Source organism: Myotis daubentonii, chromosome 1 (genome assembly GCF_963259705.1).
Source record: "Myotis daubentonii chromosome 1, mMyoDau2.1, whole genome shotgun sequence".
Taxonomy (NCBI): Eukaryota; Metazoa; Chordata; class Mammalia; order Chiroptera; family Vespertilionidae; genus Myotis; species Myotis daubentonii.
This window is the reverse complement of record NC_081840.1, coordinates 233,043,595-233,060,776: the sequence shown is the minus strand read 5'-3', so window position 1 is coordinate 233,060,776 and position 17,182 is coordinate 233,043,595. Positions and strand designations below refer to the sequence as shown.

General features: G+C 65.1%; 1 protein-coding gene across 2 annotated transcripts; it reads right to left on the bottom strand.

The window, feature by feature from the left end:
• Positions 1-2,028: 2,028 nt before the first annotated feature.
• MXD4 (MAX dimerization protein 4) lies at positions 2,029-15,672 on the bottom strand. Of its 2 annotated transcripts, XM_059677399.1 has the most exons (6): positions 15,436-15,668; positions 15,242-15,341; positions 11,980-12,009; positions 6,621-6,735; positions 5,480-5,642; positions 2,029-5,119 (listed from the first exon to the last, which is right to left on the bottom strand). In XM_059677399.1, exons 1-6 carry the CDS (start codon positions 15,497-15,499, stop codon positions 4,974-4,976), a joined length of 618 nt encoding a protein of 205 aa, XP_059533382.1. In that variant the 5' UTR covers positions 15,500-15,668; the 3' UTR covers positions 2,029-4,973. The 2 variants fall into 2 exon arrangements, with proteins under 2 accessions (XP_059533382.1, XP_059533391.1); XM_059677408.1 differs by lacking the exon at positions 11,980-12,009 and having other exon boundaries at positions 15,436-15,672.
• Positions 15,673-17,182: the final 1,510 nt, after the last annotated feature.

Here is a 17,182-nt window from a genome sequence, read left to right as displayed (position 1 = left end):
ATGGGCAAGCAGCATAAACCCAGGTACGTTCTGGGAAGATACCGTGGGGCTCGTGTGCCCGGGGCGCCTGGCCTGGCTCAGGACAGTCACTGGAGGATCCAGCAGTGGCAGCGTGAAAAGGGCCCTCTCTCGGACAAGCCCAGGTGATACCAGCACCCAGTTTGGATGGCCATAACCCAGCAAAAATGTGGTGGGAAGGGACATGGAGACTGGGGGGCCATTCCCAGAGGAGGCCTCGCTGAGCTGAGGAGGGTTGGTGGGTACAGAGGGACAGGGAAGCAAGGGCGGGAGTGGGCTCAGCTGAAAGAATAGGAGTGGCTGGGGAGGGAGCAGGTGCCCGATTCACACGGAGGTCCTTCTGGCTGCCTAGAAGGTGCGCCAGGGGTACCCCTGGGGCTGCCTGCCGGAACCCAGGCCTGAAGGAGGGAGATGGAATTGTGCTGGTTATGTTCACCTGCTCAGCACGCCCCTGACGCCCTCCTGACCTGAGTGAGGAAGTGGGGAAGGTAGGTCATCAACATTTGGAACCCAAATGCCCCCTTTATATTTGGACCCAGCTGCATCCCAGTAGGAAGGTCCTTGTTTTCTAGGGGTGCTCCCAGGGGGACCCACATAGGCTCAAGAGGCCAGAGTATTGCTGCCTGCTGCTGTGGGAGGGAGGAGGGACTCGGATCCTCCCCGCAAGATACCCCAAACCTGCCTGAGGGTCTCCTCCAGCCATCTCCTTTGCTGTGGCCGCGTGTCCAGTGTGGCAGCCGTATTCTGGTGCCCAGCTCTCCCTCCCTCTGGGCAGGCACTTCTGCCCCCGCTGTCCCCAGCTGGGGCTGCGCCTTCTCACACCCCTCCCCACACTGCAGGTCCCGAGGGCAGGAGGCAGAGGCCGTGTGGAGGACCTTCTGGGGATGAGTGCTGAGGACAGGTCCAAGGAGGGTGCCTCAGGTGTGCCCAGAGGGCCAGCAGCTGCTGTGCAGAACGGCACACGGAGGCAGGCCAAGGGCACCTGGGCGGCATGGAGCACCTTAGGGACTGAGCTGTCTCCAAGAAGCAGCGCCCAGCCCAGCCAGCATGGCTCAGTGGTTGAGTATCAATCTATGAACCAGGAGGTCGATTTCCAATCTGGGCACGTGCCCAGGTTTCGAGCTCAATCCCCAGTAGGGGGCATACAGGAGGCAGCCGATCAAAGTTTCTCTTATCATTGATGTTTCTCTCTCCCCCCCCCTCCCTTCCTCTCTCTCTCATATCAACAAAAATATATTGCCCTAGCCAATTTGGCTCAGTGGATAGCACATCAGCCTGTGGACTGAAGAGATCTGGGTTTGATTGTGGTCAAGGGCACATGCCTGGGTGTGGACTCGATCCCCAGTGGGGGGTGTGCAGGAGGCAGCCAATCAATAATCTCTCTCATCATTGATGTTTCTATCTCTTTCCCTCTCCCTTCCTCTCTGAAATCAATAAAAAATAAATAAATAAATATGTTTATTTTTAAAGCAGCAGCGCCCAGTCCCAGGGCTAGAGCCAGAGTCTGAATGCCTGAAGCAAGAGGGCCTGGTTGGCAAACAGGTGTGTGTGTGGGACTGTTTCACTTCGACCTCCACCTTCATTCAAGTCCAGCTGTTGCCTGGCCAGTGGCGACCAGTGGTTGAGTATCGACCTATGAACCAGGAGGTCACGGTTCAATTCCCCCATCAGGGCACAGGCCTGGGTTGCGGGCTCGATTCCCAGTAGGGGGCGTTCAGGAGGCAGCCGATCAAATGATTCTCTCTCATTGATGTTGCTCTCTCTCTCTTGCTCCCTTCCTCTCTGAAATCAATAAAAACATACTGAAAAGAAAAGAACATCTAGCTGTGACTGTCCAGGGAGGCAGCTGAGATGGTGGGGTCTCGGTGGTGGCCAGCACAGGTGGTGGCCCACGGTCTATCGGGTGTCAGAGAGCAAAGGCCCCGGGCAGGGCAGTGAGGGCCGAGGGGCTCCCTGCAGAGGCGGGGGAGAGTCAAACACAGGGATGGAAAGAACTAGAAGCCAGAGGGGTGAGGTATAAAAATCTGTATTTATATTACAAAGACAGAATGGTACAGCACAGCCCCTCCCCGTGAGCAGTGGATGAGTGACCCCTCTCTCTCCAGGGAGGGTCTTGTAATGCGCCCACCTGGCCAGCACCAGGCCTCCTGGGCCGCCCCGGACCCTGGCACAGAACCTGCCCTGGTGCCCTGGATGCGGCCCAGGCTCAGAGTCCTATGTGCACAGAGGTGGGGAGGGGCCCAGGTTTGCTGCCCAGAGAGAGGCAGGGAGCAGGGAGTGGGAAGCCTGCCTCGCCCAGCAGATGGGGACTACCTGGGGCAGACAGGAGGGGCTCTCGGGGCCACGGTTGGGCACAGGGCTCCACCTGCCCAGGAAAGGAGGCTCGGGCACTGGCCTCTTAAACGGAATATGCAGAGGCGGGCCCCAGGCTCAGAGGGGGAGCTGCCGGCAGCCCCCCCAGCCAGCTGGACCTACACTGGGGTGGTGGCCAGGAGTGTGGGGGCCACTGCACAAGCGTGGGGACCCAAACCTGAGGCTGGGGTTCCAGGATTTCAGCCACCCAGTGCCACAGTGCCCCACATGGCCTGGGAGGGCACATGGAGAGAGGGTGCAGGCACCCCCAGGGGCCCTGTGCTGGTCACATTGGCTTTACAGACCCGACAGCGCTGAGGCGTGCTCTTAGCAATCCATCAGGCCTCAGCAGGGCCCTCTCCGGGCACCATGGCCCCCCACCAAGCCAGCCTGTGCAGACGGCAGGGAGCTGGAGGGAGGGCAATGGATGTGTAACTCCTAGCACCTGGCCTGGCCCTGAGGGCCACCCCTCATGTCTGCGGGTGTGGGCAGCACCAGCGAGGCCAACTCCCTGGCCCACATGGAAACCATGGCTGAGGAGCCATGGGGGGAGCTGCCAGCCGGGTGGGCCGAGGGCCACAGCTTGTCATGGGGCAGGATGCTGAGGCCAGAGGCGGGAGCAGAGCCTCCACAGGTTTTTAGGGGTCGGTGGGGAGCTGATGCTTTAAGAATTCAGGACACAGACCGTCCCCGGGGCCGGACTTGCGGCTTCTCCTGCCCTAACACACGGTGGACATGCTCAGACAGACGGGAGAAGCCTCGGGGGGCCCGGTCCAGCTGGAAGGAGATGCCAGCAGAAGAGTTTTCCTACGACCCCAGCCCTGACCCCACGGGCCCACGTGCACCCACCATCCCGAGCTCGGGGGGCAGGTTCTGTGCCAGACAGACCTGTCTCCAGGGACCCCTTCTGCCTCGGTTAGGCCACCCATGTGGGTGTCTGCCGGCAGGACTGGAGACAAACGCGGTTGGCAAAGTGGTTACCATGCACCCGGGAGGGAGGAGGCACGCGGTGGGTCGGCCCCACCGCCCGCCCCCGAGTATTGCTGTGTGGTCCCCGGGGACAAGGACTCGGAACGAAAGGCCAGGAGAAGCCTAATGCTCAGGCCTGACCACCCGCGGAGGATGCTGTCTTCCTCAGCTGCCAAGGTCGGAACCCGAGCCCTCGCCCCGGGCAGGGGGCGGGAGGGTTCAAGCTGGGTCCAGGTGAGACCCTAGGTCTCTGGTTAGCAGGCCCTCCCGACTGGAGGCCAAGCTGCACAGCAGGTCCCTGCGAGCCACTGGGAGGGTGACACTGGGGCCCGGTCAGCTCCTCCTGCCAAGGCGACAGAAAGCAGCCCTGACTGGCCCTGCAGGCTCTCCCTCCCTGGAGGTGGCGGCTGCTGGGAGGGGGTGGGGGTGGGCGGGAGACCACCTGCCCGGCACGTGGGAGGGAGATGCTGGTGGTGGCGGCCGGGGTGGGGCCTGACACAGGACACAAGGCACACTTGGACAGTGGTGACAGACGGACCAGTCCCTGAGACGCCGGCTCCCCCCCTCAGCACACAAGGACGCCACGACTAGGAAAATAGAGTACAAAAATCTGGTTCCGGAAATAGAGGCGCGCCGGCAGCACCGCCTGAGTCCTCGGGCCGCTTCTCTCCACAAGCCCTGCTCCCGGGAAGCCCCTCCCGCCGCTCGGGCTGCTGGGCAGGGAGCCGCGTTTATTTCAGGCCCTTCCTTTAGAACAGGGAGACCAGACAGTCCCCTGAGGACCCAGCACACACCTCACCCCTGCCGGGGCAGAAGCCGCCTCCCTGTGCAGACTGCGCAGGGGACTCACAGAGGAGAGGGAGCCAGGCACAGGCCAGGGCCAGTGCTGCCCAGGTGACCTCTGGGTCCCAGGCACCTCTGGGTCTGGTGGCCACGTGTGTGTGCGTGTGCATGTGTGCATGTGTGCAGGCGGGTAGACGTGACTAGGTGCGTGCATGTGTACACCTGAGGTACCTAACAAAGCGGAAGCTGCCCAGGGGGTGGGGGGGTAGGAGGGTGGCCTGGCCTGCCCCGGGAACCCAGCCCAGGCTCCTGACACCCTCAGGGTGCAAAGGCCCTTCCCCCGCCTCCTGCCCCTGGGTGCTCACCCGCATCCTGTCTCATGGCTCTCTCTGTCCAGGCTTCAGGAGCCTACGTGGACCGACAGACAGATGGACAGATGAATGGAGAGCCACGCCTTCCTTCCTTCCTCAGTCCACTCCTTCCTCCTGGGGCCTGGGGTGGGGTTTGAGCTGCCCACGTGGTCAGTAAGCCCCGCACACGGCGCCCGCCGGGTTTGCAGCAACGACATTTAATACTTCTGGAATGATCAGGAATCTGAGAACAGACCACGGGTGGCTACGCTGGGCTCCAGGGCTCGGGAGCTGGGCACACCTCCCTGTGGGGTCCCTGCCCAGCTGGGAGGGGCGGGCGGCGAGGTGGGCCCTGACCGGCAGGTGGGGGAGGCGGCAGCCCCGGAGGCTGCGGGAGCTTCCCGAATGGCACAGCAGTGACCCACCAAGAGGCTGGAGAGGACCGGAGGGCTGACGCACGTGGCTGGGTGGCAGGCAGGCCAAGGACAGAGGGCACCAGGCCTACGAGAGGCCGGGGCGGGCCGGCCGCCGGCAGGGGGGCCCATAGCCGCCGTCGCTCTGCAGGCTGTAGTGGTCGTCCACGTCACTGCTGCTGCCAACGCTATCCAGCTCGCCGGGGCCAAACTCCATGCCCTCCACGTCCACTTCTGGGGAAGCAGAGAGGACAAGGTCGGGCCCCGAGGGTGCCAGCTGGGTTCCTGGCAAAGTCAGGGCAGGTCTCTGCCTTTGAGGGGAACAGAGGCTCCAGGGGGTGCAGGAGAGACGGGCTGTAGGTCTGGGCCTCAGCCCCGGAGCACACGGCCTCGGTGGGCAGGTCATCCTCCCCCCTCCTCCCATCACTTCTGCACGGCACGCCAGGTGTCCCGACAGCCGGGGGACACGCTGTCACCTCAGCACCTGCCACCCACTGCCATCACCCCCACTCCCTCAGGCCTCCTGGCCAGCCCCTCCTCCCAGCTCCCTCCCACCCCCACCCCAGCCTGGGGCTGCAGGCGGCCTGTGCCCACCTTGCTCCGAGTCGTCCGTGGAGACGGCAGAGCCTGTGCTGTCTGTGCGCACGCGCTCCAGGCTCTGTACCGACAGCTGCTCCAGGCGCCGCTTCAGGAAGCAGTGTTGGCGCTGCAGCTGCTCCTTGATGCTCAGCGCCCTGCGGTCCTGCTCCTCCAGTTTCTGGAGGCAGGGGGGCTGTGAGCCTGGCGACCTCCTGCCCATGCTGGGGCCCGGCATGGGGGCACGGAGGCCCGGGCAGGCTCCCAGTCCTCCACCTGGCCTGGGTCCAGGGCCCCAAGGGCCCCAATGGCCCCAATGGCGCCTGCGTCCCGGCCTCAGCCCTCCAGGTGGTCACACTAGGTCCCACCTCCCAGCCTGCGCTCTGCTGACCAGCCAGAGCCCCACCGCCACCAGCCAGCGTGGCCAGCCAAGTCCCCTGGGAGCCTGATGCCCTGGGACGGCGCCCCTCAGGCAGGCGGGCACTTCCTCCCAGAGGACAGTGCTGCCGACCACCACTCTCCCTGCCCACAGGGCACCCTGTTGGCCCCTTCCCCTCACCACACCTTCCCCTGAACCCCTGAACAGAGACTGCCTGCCGGAATGCCCCAGGGCACCGCTGTGCCTCTCAAAGCTCCCATTACCCTGCCTGGGGTGCCCAGGACTCTATGCCCCAGGGGCCCAAAAGGGGACTGAGACCTCCCTGGTTTGCCCAAGTACCACAGGACCCCAAAACCAGCAGGTCTCCGTCTCAGACCTTGGGGCCTGCCCCAGGCAATACCTTACTCAGCCACACCCACGGCCAGCCTGGTCCCCAGAAGCTCCCCCACCACTGGGCACCTACTGCCCAGGGGCCGCCCAGCATCGAAGGCACCCTGCCCTCCTGGTCCCACTTTCACAGCCCAGGACCCCGGAGGGCCATCTGTCACCCTCTCCCCCTTCCCCCCACCCAACAAAACCCAGCGCGTGCTCATGGCATCCTCACCCCTCGGCAACCCCTGGTGCTGCCCACCCCCACCCTGAGACCCCAGGCCCCCGGTGTGCACCTGCTGGGCAGCTCCCACCCACCCTTGGGCCCCGTGGGCACGCTCCCAGGTGCACAGGGCTGGACGGGCATCCTCGTGGCTGGCAGGGTGGTGGCAGAGGGGCAGCCCTGCTCACCTTGATGTGCGTCTTGGCGCGCTTCAGGAGGCTCAGTGTGGTGTGGCGGGTGCTGTCGGGGCCCAGGGGCACCAGCTGCTTCAGCTGCTCCAGGTAGAGCCTGAGCTTGGCTCGTCTGAAAGAGCCAGAGACAGAGCGTCAGGCAGGCCCGCCCGGCAGTGGCAGCCGCCAGCCTCCCCACGGTCTGCTGAGGGCCTGTCTGGAGCTCCCTTCCCACCTGGCCGCAGCTCCCCAGGCCTCAGGGCAGTCTAGCCCTGCAGCCTCCGAATGCCCAGAAAAAGAAGAGGACCCGTGGCCAGGGCACTGCCCGAGCGCCCCAGCACACCCTGCTGTCACCACCTCCATGTGGGACCGCCTGGAGGAGTTGGGGAGGGGGCAGCCTGGAGGAGGGATGCTGGTCAGCTGCCCCTGAGATCCGGGGTACTCAGACAGATTTATGCCCTCACCGGGCCAGATGCGGGGTGCTCACTGGCCACTCTCGCCACCACAGAAACATGAGCCCATCGGGGTCAGGGAAGCGGAGGCCTGGACCCCCTCACCCCCCACCCCCGCCCCCGCCCCGGGCTGGCATCTGGGGGGAAACTGCTTCCTTCCAGAGTTTGCCCCATAACCCTGCAGATGAGGGCAGTTTTCCAAAAAACTAGAGTCACAGGTGTCAGGTCCTCAGGCCACGGGCCCCCCCAGACACTGCCTGTTCTGCTCATCTTGTCCGGGGAGGGCAGGCAGGCGCCTGGGGCAGTGGCTCACCCTACCCGATGCCACCTCCTGGGCCCCGCCTGCCCCAGCGCCTGCACAGGCTACCATCTGGAGAGGAGTCGAGAGGCCCAGGGGCCCGGGGAGCACCCACACGGGCTGCTCCCCCTTTGCACCTCCGCTCTCTATGTCCCAAAGCTCAGTAAACTCCAGCTGACGGAGCCTTAGGGACCCTGGGAGGAGAGAGGGCAGATGGCTACCACCTCGGGCCAGGCAGGCGCCGCCAGGCAGGCGCCGCAGCCCGGCCTGGTCTGTCACCCACGCCCGCACGGGACCTCCTGCGGACGGAGCAGCTCCTATCGGGCACCCTGGGGCCTGGAAGTTCCCCAGGTGAAACCAAGTCAGACCTTAGAAGAACTTCCAGGACGAGGGGCAGAGGCTGTGCGGGCTCAGCCACCAGGCCACGAGCAGCCAGGCCTCGGCAGCCGTCCCTGCGGCCTGTGCGCAGAGCAGCCGGGCTCTGCCTCGAGGCTGGGGGACCCTCAGAGGGTCGTGACCCCTCCGCACGGCGCTGGGTGAGAGAAGGGCACGCTGGGTGGGCTCTGGAACTCACGCCTCCGGGTCCCAGGCCACTGTGCACGATCCCTGACCCCCCGAGTCCGAGGGCCTCGCCTCCTCACTTGCACAGGTGCCAGCGTGCTCGCCCCGTGGGCAAGTGGGGTTCCCTCGTCCACTCACCCCCCAGTCACCTGCATCCTGCCAAGAGCCCTTTGAACATGTGCAACATCACCCTCGGGCCATCCGCCATGAGCTCAGCCTGCGGTGTTTGGTCAAACCTCTCACTAACTCACCCCTCCTGCCCCGGCAGGGCCAGACCAGGTGGTTTTGTGGCGTTTTAGGGCCCGCAGGCCGATATTCCCCACCCCGCGTCTACAAACTCGGTATGTGATCTCGGTGGAAATTAGCAAATGCAAATCAGCAGGAAAAAATAAATGGAAAAGTACCCCCAAGTCCCCCCCGCCCCCCGCAACAATCAACAGCACCATCCTCCCAACATATCCCACATGTACGTCCACCTCAGGGATGGAGGTGAGAAAGCCGCCCGACACTGTTCAGAGCTGACACAGCACACGCACACGAGAGACTCGACAGGACACAATGAAGAGCAGGAGGCATGCGTCTCCAGGGGAGGCGTTGGCAACGTTTATTTCTTTGGCTTTGCGCTTTTTTTAAAAAAAAATATATATATATGTATTCCAGGTTTTTTAGGCTAAAAGAAAGCCACATGTTACTTTTACAATCAGAAAAAGACACATTTGTACAAGAAAGAAAAAACACAGCTAAAAGACAAATAACAGTGGAAAAATATTTGCAATACATGTAAAAGACAAACGGTTAGTATCCATGACATTTTGAGCTCATACACAGCAAAAATAAAAAGAGGAATCTCGTGATGTGAAAACGGGCAAAGGATACAAACAGGCAAGTAGCGGAACAGAGACGGCTAATCGGACACAAAGCGGACCGGCCCCGGGTTCCAGGCTGCGCAAGCTCACGGAGGAGGCCCTAGTTTGGTGGAAATGGGGAGGTGACTCTCATGGGCCAGCGCGTGGGCCCCGCAGGCGTCGCTGGCAGGGGTCCCGAAGGCCGCCGCAGCGCCTCAAACCTCTAACTCAAGGTGGGTCCCACAGAGCTACCTCCACGTGTACAAGGGGAACCAGAGGGCCAGGCTGAGAGCCTGGGGACAGCTGCCTGTACTGGGCGGCACCAGGACAAGGAGGGATGGGGGAGGGGAGCGCTCAGGTAGTGTCAGGTGAAAGGTCCGGTGAGGAACAGCGGATAACAAGATCTGCGATCTGCTCTTACCCAGGTGAGTGTGCACCTGGCTGAAGAGGAGGCCCAGGACAGCTGGGGGCGGGGCGGCGGGGCTCAAGGGAGGTCCCTGAGCATCCACAAGGCAGACACTTCTCAAGAGACAGAGAGAGGCCCCGCCTACACTGTGCCGTGCATAACACTGGACATGCCCACCCGGTGCCAGAGGAGGGTTGGCTGTGGGGCCCTGGCAGGTGCCAGTGTCCCACCCTGTGGGGAGTGGGCATCCCCAGGTCCGCCCGGGCGGGAGGGCGCTGAGGCCCCCTAGCCTGGGCTGCACGGGGCTCTCACTCAGCTGCCCTGAAGCCAAGCTCTCTGCCGGCGGCAGTGCCCAGCCCCGCCAGTGCCCAGCATCCCTGGAGCTTCGAAACCCACCACGTCCCGCAGGAACCCTGCCTGGGGAGTCACTGCATCCGTGTGAACAGCCCACAGCCCAGCCCTGACACGGCCCTTCCTAGCTTCCCACCCAAGCCCTGCTCCTCCCAGGAGGCCCCGAGCTCCATGGAGGGTCCCCCAGCCCGAGGGACTGCGTCCCAGCCGTCCGTGCTCTGAGCACCCCAGGCCTGGCTGTCACGAGGAGGCAGCAGGGAAATGCACGGGGGCGGGGAGGGGGCCCACCTGCATTCTCTAGCTGTGAGGTTCGTAAAGGCCGCCTGTGGCTGCACCGGGAGGACCCCCCCAGTCCTGCACCACCATCTCCATGCAGGGAGAGGCGGCAGGGGTCTGACTGGGGGCCTGGGGCTGGCCTTCAGGATGAGCCCTGCCACTCCACACATGCAACAGCTAAAGCCCGGGTCCCCCGTCAAGGAACACGTGGCCTCATGACCCAAGCCTACGGGGCCAGCGGCCAAGTGTCAGCCTGAGACCCACTGGAGCTGCTGTCTGGGAGGCAGGAGGAGAGATGGGCCAGGCTGGGGTAGCCGGGGGCTGACAGGCGCTCAGAACAGGACCTGCAGGCCCCACACGCACGCTGCTAGGGAAGGGGACGTCCACGCTGCCTCCCTGGAGCCACTGGGTGACCCAGCCAGGTGCTTCCTTCCTTCCTGAGGACGGCTCTCGGCCCTTCCTGTGGCCGGTGCCAGGCGCATCTGGCGTCAGCACCGGCAGCCACAGGTACAGCCATGGCCGAGGTCCCCACGAGGATCCCCAGCTCCAGGCCCGTGGGTTCCCCAGGGCTGTGCACACCTGCCAGCGGGCCAGGTGCCTCGCCATCCTGCCTGTGTCTCAAAAGGGCCTCATGAGGCTCAGCCTAAGGGCGGGTTCTGGAATACGGTGGCCGAGTCCAAGGTCAGGGTCAAGGGGCAGTTGTAGGGGTCAAATCCCTTGTCCTCCTTGTCCCCCGCCTCCCCCATGTCATCCATCCTGTCTGTCCGCATTGAGGGGCTGTTCTAGGCACCACCCCAGCAAGCCTTCCCCAGAGCACCCCGCATGCCTGCCTCGGCTCCCGGTCCGGTCCAGGGCCACCTCCCCCAGTCTGGCAGCAACCCCGGGGCTGCCTGGCTGTCTGGGCCCTGCACCTGCCCCACCTCCATGGCCTTGGGAGCCCCTCAAACACACAGGGCCAGTCCAGGAAGTGCAGCTCCTCCAGGGAACACGGTGTCCTGTCCCTGCCTAGCACCCGCCCAGAGCAGGCCTGATCCCAGGGGAGCGGAAGTTGGCGCTGCCTTGGCTGTGGAGGGGGGTGGGGGTGGGGGGAGACAAAAAGAACTGGCCAAGCTCCAAACATTCCCAGAGCAGGCCGGGAAGGTTCTACTGGAATGCAGACCCCCCCCCCCACACACACACACACACACTCCAACCCAAGAAGGGAGAAGAGAACTGGCCCATTGCGCAGATGAGAGCAAAGGTCAGGAGACGGCTTGTGCTCCACGTCCCTGGGGTCATCCCTGGTCCTGGCATCAGGGCTCTGGCCTGTGGGACCTCTGTGACTATCCACAGCTCCCAACAGTCCCTTTAGATCAGCCCAGAGGGCACCGCCTGCAGGGGCCAAGCTTGCCAGTGCCTCATCCCCACTGCAGAGCAGGCCCAAGGTCACAGAGACCCTGTGGACAGAGGGAGGCCTGCAGCCCCGCGGGCGGCCAGGGCAGGGATGCCCGAGAGCGGAAGGTGCAGGGCCCGGGGTGACAGGCTGGAGCAAGGAGATTCCTTGGTGACCTGCTGCCCTTGCTGCTTCTCAGTGACCAAGGCTCCTCCTCCAGGAGGACCCAGTGAACCCAGCCCTACAGCCAGGGGGTGGGCATGAGGTGGGCTCCCGGGATCCGCCCTGGGCCCACGTGGCCTGGGACTGGCTGCCTGTCCCCTGCCCTGCAGACAAGCCTCTGGGAGGAGGCTCCTTGGGAGGCAGGTCCCAGGGGCAGGAGGTCCCAGGGGCAGGAGGTCCCAGGGGCAGGAGGTCCCAGGGGAGCGGAGCCCAGACCAGGGCTGAACCCACTGGATGGAGGCCAGCATCTTAAGGGCTAAAGACTTGCTCCCAAACGGGCTTAAATGCCCCAAAGCAGACGGACCTCCTCCTCCAGAGAGCTGGCCTAACTGCCATACAGCACGAGGGACCCTGCCCTACGTCCCTGTCCCCAACCTGGTGCTGGACCCAGGCTGAGCCCCCAGGCCTGGCCCCCACCCTGGCCTCCCAGCAAGGGTGAGCCTGAGAACAGAGCCCGTCCTCTTCCTTCAAGAACGACACATCCCAAGACAAGGGCACAGCCTGGTAGCACAGTCAGCCACCCCAGGGCACAGGGAGCGGTGGGGGAGCGCACAGCCCCGCAGGAACTGGCGGTGGGGAGAAGGGGTCACTTACCTGTGCTTTTCTAGTTCATTGTGTGAAGACCTGTTTAGAGAGACAGAAAACAGAGCTCACTGCACTGCCAACCACCGGAGCACGGGCACCTGCAGGGCCGCCCAGAATGGGGAGGGCTGGCAGGTGAGCAGCTGCTGGCCAAAGGCTGGGGACCCTGCACCGGAGACAAGGACAGGCCCCTCAGAAGTAAGCCATGTCCAGGGCTGCCCAGGGCCAGCCAGCTCACCTATAGTGAGGCATGTGGGGCTCCGGCCACAGGAGGGTCCAGGTCCTGCTTCAGAAAGGGTGGGTGGGGCCCAAGAAGCCGTGGCAGCCAGTCCTGGAGCCAACACCCACCCTGTGCTCCTCAGGCGGGTCCCTGAGCCCCTGTCGGGGCACTGAGCTGCCTGCCTTCTCTGCTCCCCACTCCCCGAGGCCAGCGGTGTCCCTGATGTTGCCGGCCAGACACCATCCCACCTCCTCAGGCTTACACACCCGCATCACCACAGGGGGGTGGTGCACCCATGGGGTGCACTGCACCCATGGGGACACCCAGGGGCAGAGCACACCCAGCCCATGAGGGACCAGCCCACAGGGAACCTCTGAGATGTGCCAGTGGGCGTGGGGAGACCAACGCTGACCCTCCACTCTCCTCTAGGTCATGGTCAGCCTCTCAGGGGGCAGCAGCCCCATCTGCTGCTCAAGCTCTACCCACCTGGCCATTCACACAGGGACGAGAGTCCCGAGCACCGCAGTGGGCAGTTCCACATCCCCTTCCCGCCCCCCAGTCCAGACAGGGCTCCCAGGCTGCCAGGTTGCCTCACATGTGAGCAGAGCGCCAGGCCACCTTTGGGCAACCCAGCCCCAGCCCTGCGCCTAGAGCTTCTGCTGCCCTCTGCCTGCCCTCAGTCTCTCCTGCTCCAGGACCTCAGGGCAGGCATCGCCTGTGTCCAGCCATGGGGCCAGAGTGCCCCCCCATCCTGCCTGCCTCTGCCACCTGCCACAGCCAACTGGGGCCTAAGGCCTCCCCTCCCAGCTGGGCAGCAGGCTCCTGGGCCTCCTGTGCAGCCTCAGAACAGGTTCCAGGGGCCTTGAGTGCCGGCTGGTCACGTGGGCTGGGCAAGGTGCCTCAGAACCTCCCCAGAGCTAGGAGGACACAGTGGCTGGACTGAACCACAGAGGGGCAGTGTGAGTCTGTAGGCTTGCCCACTTGTGGGGGATGTAAGGGTCAGCAAGAGTCCTGCATAGAGAGAAGCCCACACGCCCACCCCTGGACCCCACCCTGCCAGGAGGGGACTCCTCAGGAGCGGAGGATGGACAGGGGCCCAGAGCCTCTCCTGGTCCAGACGCCTGTGGGAGTTTGTGGGGAAACTGGTCCCAGGTCCCAGTGCACCCTGTTCTGGGCTTCGCTCCCCACGTGGCCTGGGGAGAGGTGGGACGCCCTGGCAGGGCTATGCTGAACACGCTCCTGGCATCACCTGGTTTGCCCCTCGTGTCAACCCCTGGAGGTAGCTCTTCTGCCTGGTTTCCTGTAGGACCTGACCCCTGGCCAGCTGGCTCCGGCCCTCCTGCTGACCAACGGCCTCTGAAAGCTCTTGCTAGAGCCCACACACACCGCCCTCATGCCCACCACCCAGGTGCGGGGATGTCCCACCAGGTCAGGGCCCTGTCCTCTGGGCCCTGGTCTGCCCTGGTCCCTGGGCTGAGCTGGTTGAGGCCCATCTGGGCCAGGACAGCCTCAAGGGACCATCTCTGGAGCCCCTGGTGCCTTGGGCACTGGGGGAGTCAGACTCTGCCCCGAGGAGCAGCAGGGAGGTGCACCCCAGTCCAGGAGACCCTCAAGGTCCCCATCCCGGCAGAAGGTAGGAGGCTAGGACCCCACTTTGCAACAGGAGTCCCAGAGGTAGGAGGGTGGCAAGTAGTTCATCTCTGTGCCTGTTCCCTGGCCTTACAACGGTGATAAAATAACATCTCCTTCAGGGGAGGGGTGGCTATTAGCACACTCGCGGACACTTAGTACCAGGAAGCACTCACAGAGCCTTAGCTGTGATTCTGGTTATCAGCCTTGGGCACCCTGTGCCACGGGAGTCACACCCTGGAGTTTCCCATGGGTGGCAGGGCACTGGGGACAGTGAGAGCCAACAGCAGGGGCCTGGCAAGCTCTCTGAAGAGGCCTGAGGCAGTGCCACCCACCCAACACTCAAGTACTTTCCCAAACTGTGCCCAGGAGGGGACCAGGAGCTGGGACTCAGGCATGTCCCGAGCCAGGGCCGATGGAGGCTGAACCAATTCCTTGCCAGGCCCAGGGCGCCAGGATGTCACAGGAGATGGGTCCTTGTGCCAGCCTTTCTGTTTCTTCAGCTCTACCCATCTGGCCCTTTCAGACAAGCACCACACCCTCCACTAGGGCCCCAAAGCCCCCCACCAGTGCAGCTGCCTGCCTGGGGACGTCTGGGCCACGGCGGGCCCTGGGCAGTGCCAGGTGTGCTATGGTCCTCATAGTGGCCAGGAGAGCGGAACCCCACGGGAGCCGGAGCAGAAGGCCCCCACTACTCCCACCCAGGGGTTCGCACCCCAGCTTCAGCGCTTCTGCAACCTGGGTGGGGGCGGGGAGGTTCCGGGCACGGGGAGAAGCTGCAGAGCCTGCCCCCGCCCCCTTACAAAGGGCCTCCAGGACCAAAGGGGACTCCAGAACTTCTCAGGAGGCTGGGCAAGGGCGTGGATACCGGGGAGGAGTGGGGTCAGGACAGGGCCTCTGTGCACCTTCTTTGTCCAGGCCTCTGGGGGGTGGGGGTGGGGGGCCTGGCTCGGCCGCAGGGCTCGGCTCTGGAGGCGGGGGGAGTGGTGCGGCCCATCCACCGCAGGGAGCAGAGGTCAGGGAGGCCAGCCCCACACTGCTCTGCACGGAGCCTCAGTTTCCCCGGACCCGAGGGGCACCGGCCAACGCCCACTGACAACTTTTTTCCTGCGCGGAAAAGTCCGTAACAACTTGGGGGCGGAGAGCAGCCGCGGGAGGAGACCCCGGGCGGGCGGCGGGGCTGTACGCGTGGCACTGTTTACGCGAGAGGCCGAGGAGGCGCGGCCCGCAGGAAGATGGCGACGGCGCGGGCGGGGCCGGCCGGGCGGGGCTGGGGCTGCGGCCACGGCCCGGGCGCGCCTCCTCCTCCAGGCTGGCCGCCGGGGCGCGCGGCGGCGGACAGCGGCCGGGCTGCGGGCCGGAGGTCGGGGCCGGGGAGGGCGCGCGGGCGTCAGCGGACAGGGACGACCGCGCGGGGGGCGGTACCTGTTGTTCGGAGCCTTGCGCACCAGGCCGGCAGCCTTTGTTTTCTTCCTGGCGAAGTCGCCGTCGAAGGGCAGCACCGAGGCGTAGCCATGCTCGGCCTCTGCAGACAGACGGCGCGGTCAGCGGGCCCCGCCCCGGCCCCGCCGCCCGCCAGCCCGCCCGCGGCCCGGCGCACAAAGGGGCGCGGGCGCTACCTCGGTCCCTGCGCTCCAGGTACTCGGCCGCCTCCAGCAGGATCAGCAGGGAGTTCAGCTCCATCCTCCGGCCCCCCCGCGCGCGCGCTCCGGGACGGCGGCGGCCGCTGCCCGGCCCGCTCCGGCCGGCTCCGCTCGCCGCCCGCCCCGCGCGCCCCGCGGCCCCACTGCCCCGACTCCCGCGGGCTCCCAGTGCGCTCAGCCGCCACCCTCCGCTTCAGGCCCTCAAATTGACACTTGAGAGCGAACGGCGGCCGGCGCAGCCAATGGGGGCCGGCACTCGTGTTCCGGGGGCGGGCGCAGGCCGGGACGTGGCCTATGGGAGCCGGCCGAACGCCTCGGGCTGGGCCGAGAATGTTGACAGATGCGAAGCTGGGTTCGGATAGGCCCGCCGCGCTAGTAACAATTCAGAAGCCCAAGCTTAGCAACAGCACGTGGTGGCCCGGCCCCTGCGCTCGCTGACTGGTGGCCGGCGTGCATGTTAAGTAGGTGCCGCACGCCGATTGGCCCAGGGCGACCTATGTAAAATAGGGACCGCGGACCAATGGCCGGCTGCGGGGCGCGCAGCCAATGAGGGAGCCGCGGCCGGACGCGTTGCCGAGAGGAAGCGGAGCGCGGTGGGACCGCAGGCCGCCGGGTCCTGCGCGAGAGCCCGTCGGGACGCGGGGAGCGGCTGGAGCGCCCTGCCAGCCCCGGGTCTGCACCCCATGCGCAGGAGGAGCCTGTGCCCCCCGATCCGTCTAAAACACTGGCTCCACGGGAGCACCGGGCCTCGCGGCGTCGCCTGGAGCCCAAAAGACACCCCTCCCCGCCGGACACTGAGCGACCCCGGGAGAGCCCCGGCGTGGAGGAGGGGCGTAGGCAGCCTGAGAGCACGACCTCCTGGGGACATCAGCTGGACAGCGGAGGCGGCGGTGTCTCTGAACTGCCCGGTCGACTCCGGAGCCCAGGGAGGGGCGGGCAACGATCTGCCGCCAGGGTTGGGAGGGGCTCCCCCCAGCGGAGGACTGCTGCTGCGGGCATTCTGACCGGTGGGGGCATTTCTGGAGGAGGTGCTAGTGTCCCTCTGGCCAACAAAGCGCCTTCTGGGGAAGAGCATCGCCGCTGTGGGAAGGGAGAGGGCGCCTCACCGAGCCCCCAGCTGCGACCAGCCCTGGTGGCCCCCGACTCTAAGCTGGCTCAGGAAGCGCAGGGACCGGCCTCCGTCCCCTGCATCTTCCATGTTACTGGTGGCTTGGCAGGTCCTGAGCATGGAACCAGCAGGCTGCAGAGTGTGGGGGACAAGGTGGGTGGACCCCCCCCCACACACACACACAGAGGTTCTAAATGGGAGGCACTGCTGCTGCCCCAGTCCTAAGACAAAACATCTATCTATAGAAAACCCTAATATGCAAATAGACGGAACAGCAGAACCACCGAACAACTGGTCACTATGACTGTGCTGACCACAAGGGGGCGTGTGGGGAACATGGAGGGATGGTGGAGCAGGTGAGCAGGGGCACCAGACCAAGGTGGGGCGCGGGGCGCTGTCATTGGGGCGAGCCTCTGGTGGTTACTGAAAATTCTTTGCTCCCACGTGCCACCGTCCCACCCAGCACTTGCGCCTGCTGCCAGGCCGCCGCCAGCCCCAATCCCTCAGTGCCTTCAGCGGGTGTGGGCAGTGGCTGCTGGCCGATCACCCCTGAGGGCTTCTCCACCTGCCCCTGCTCCTGAGGGGGTATCAGGGCAGCAGCCGCAGCTCGCACCC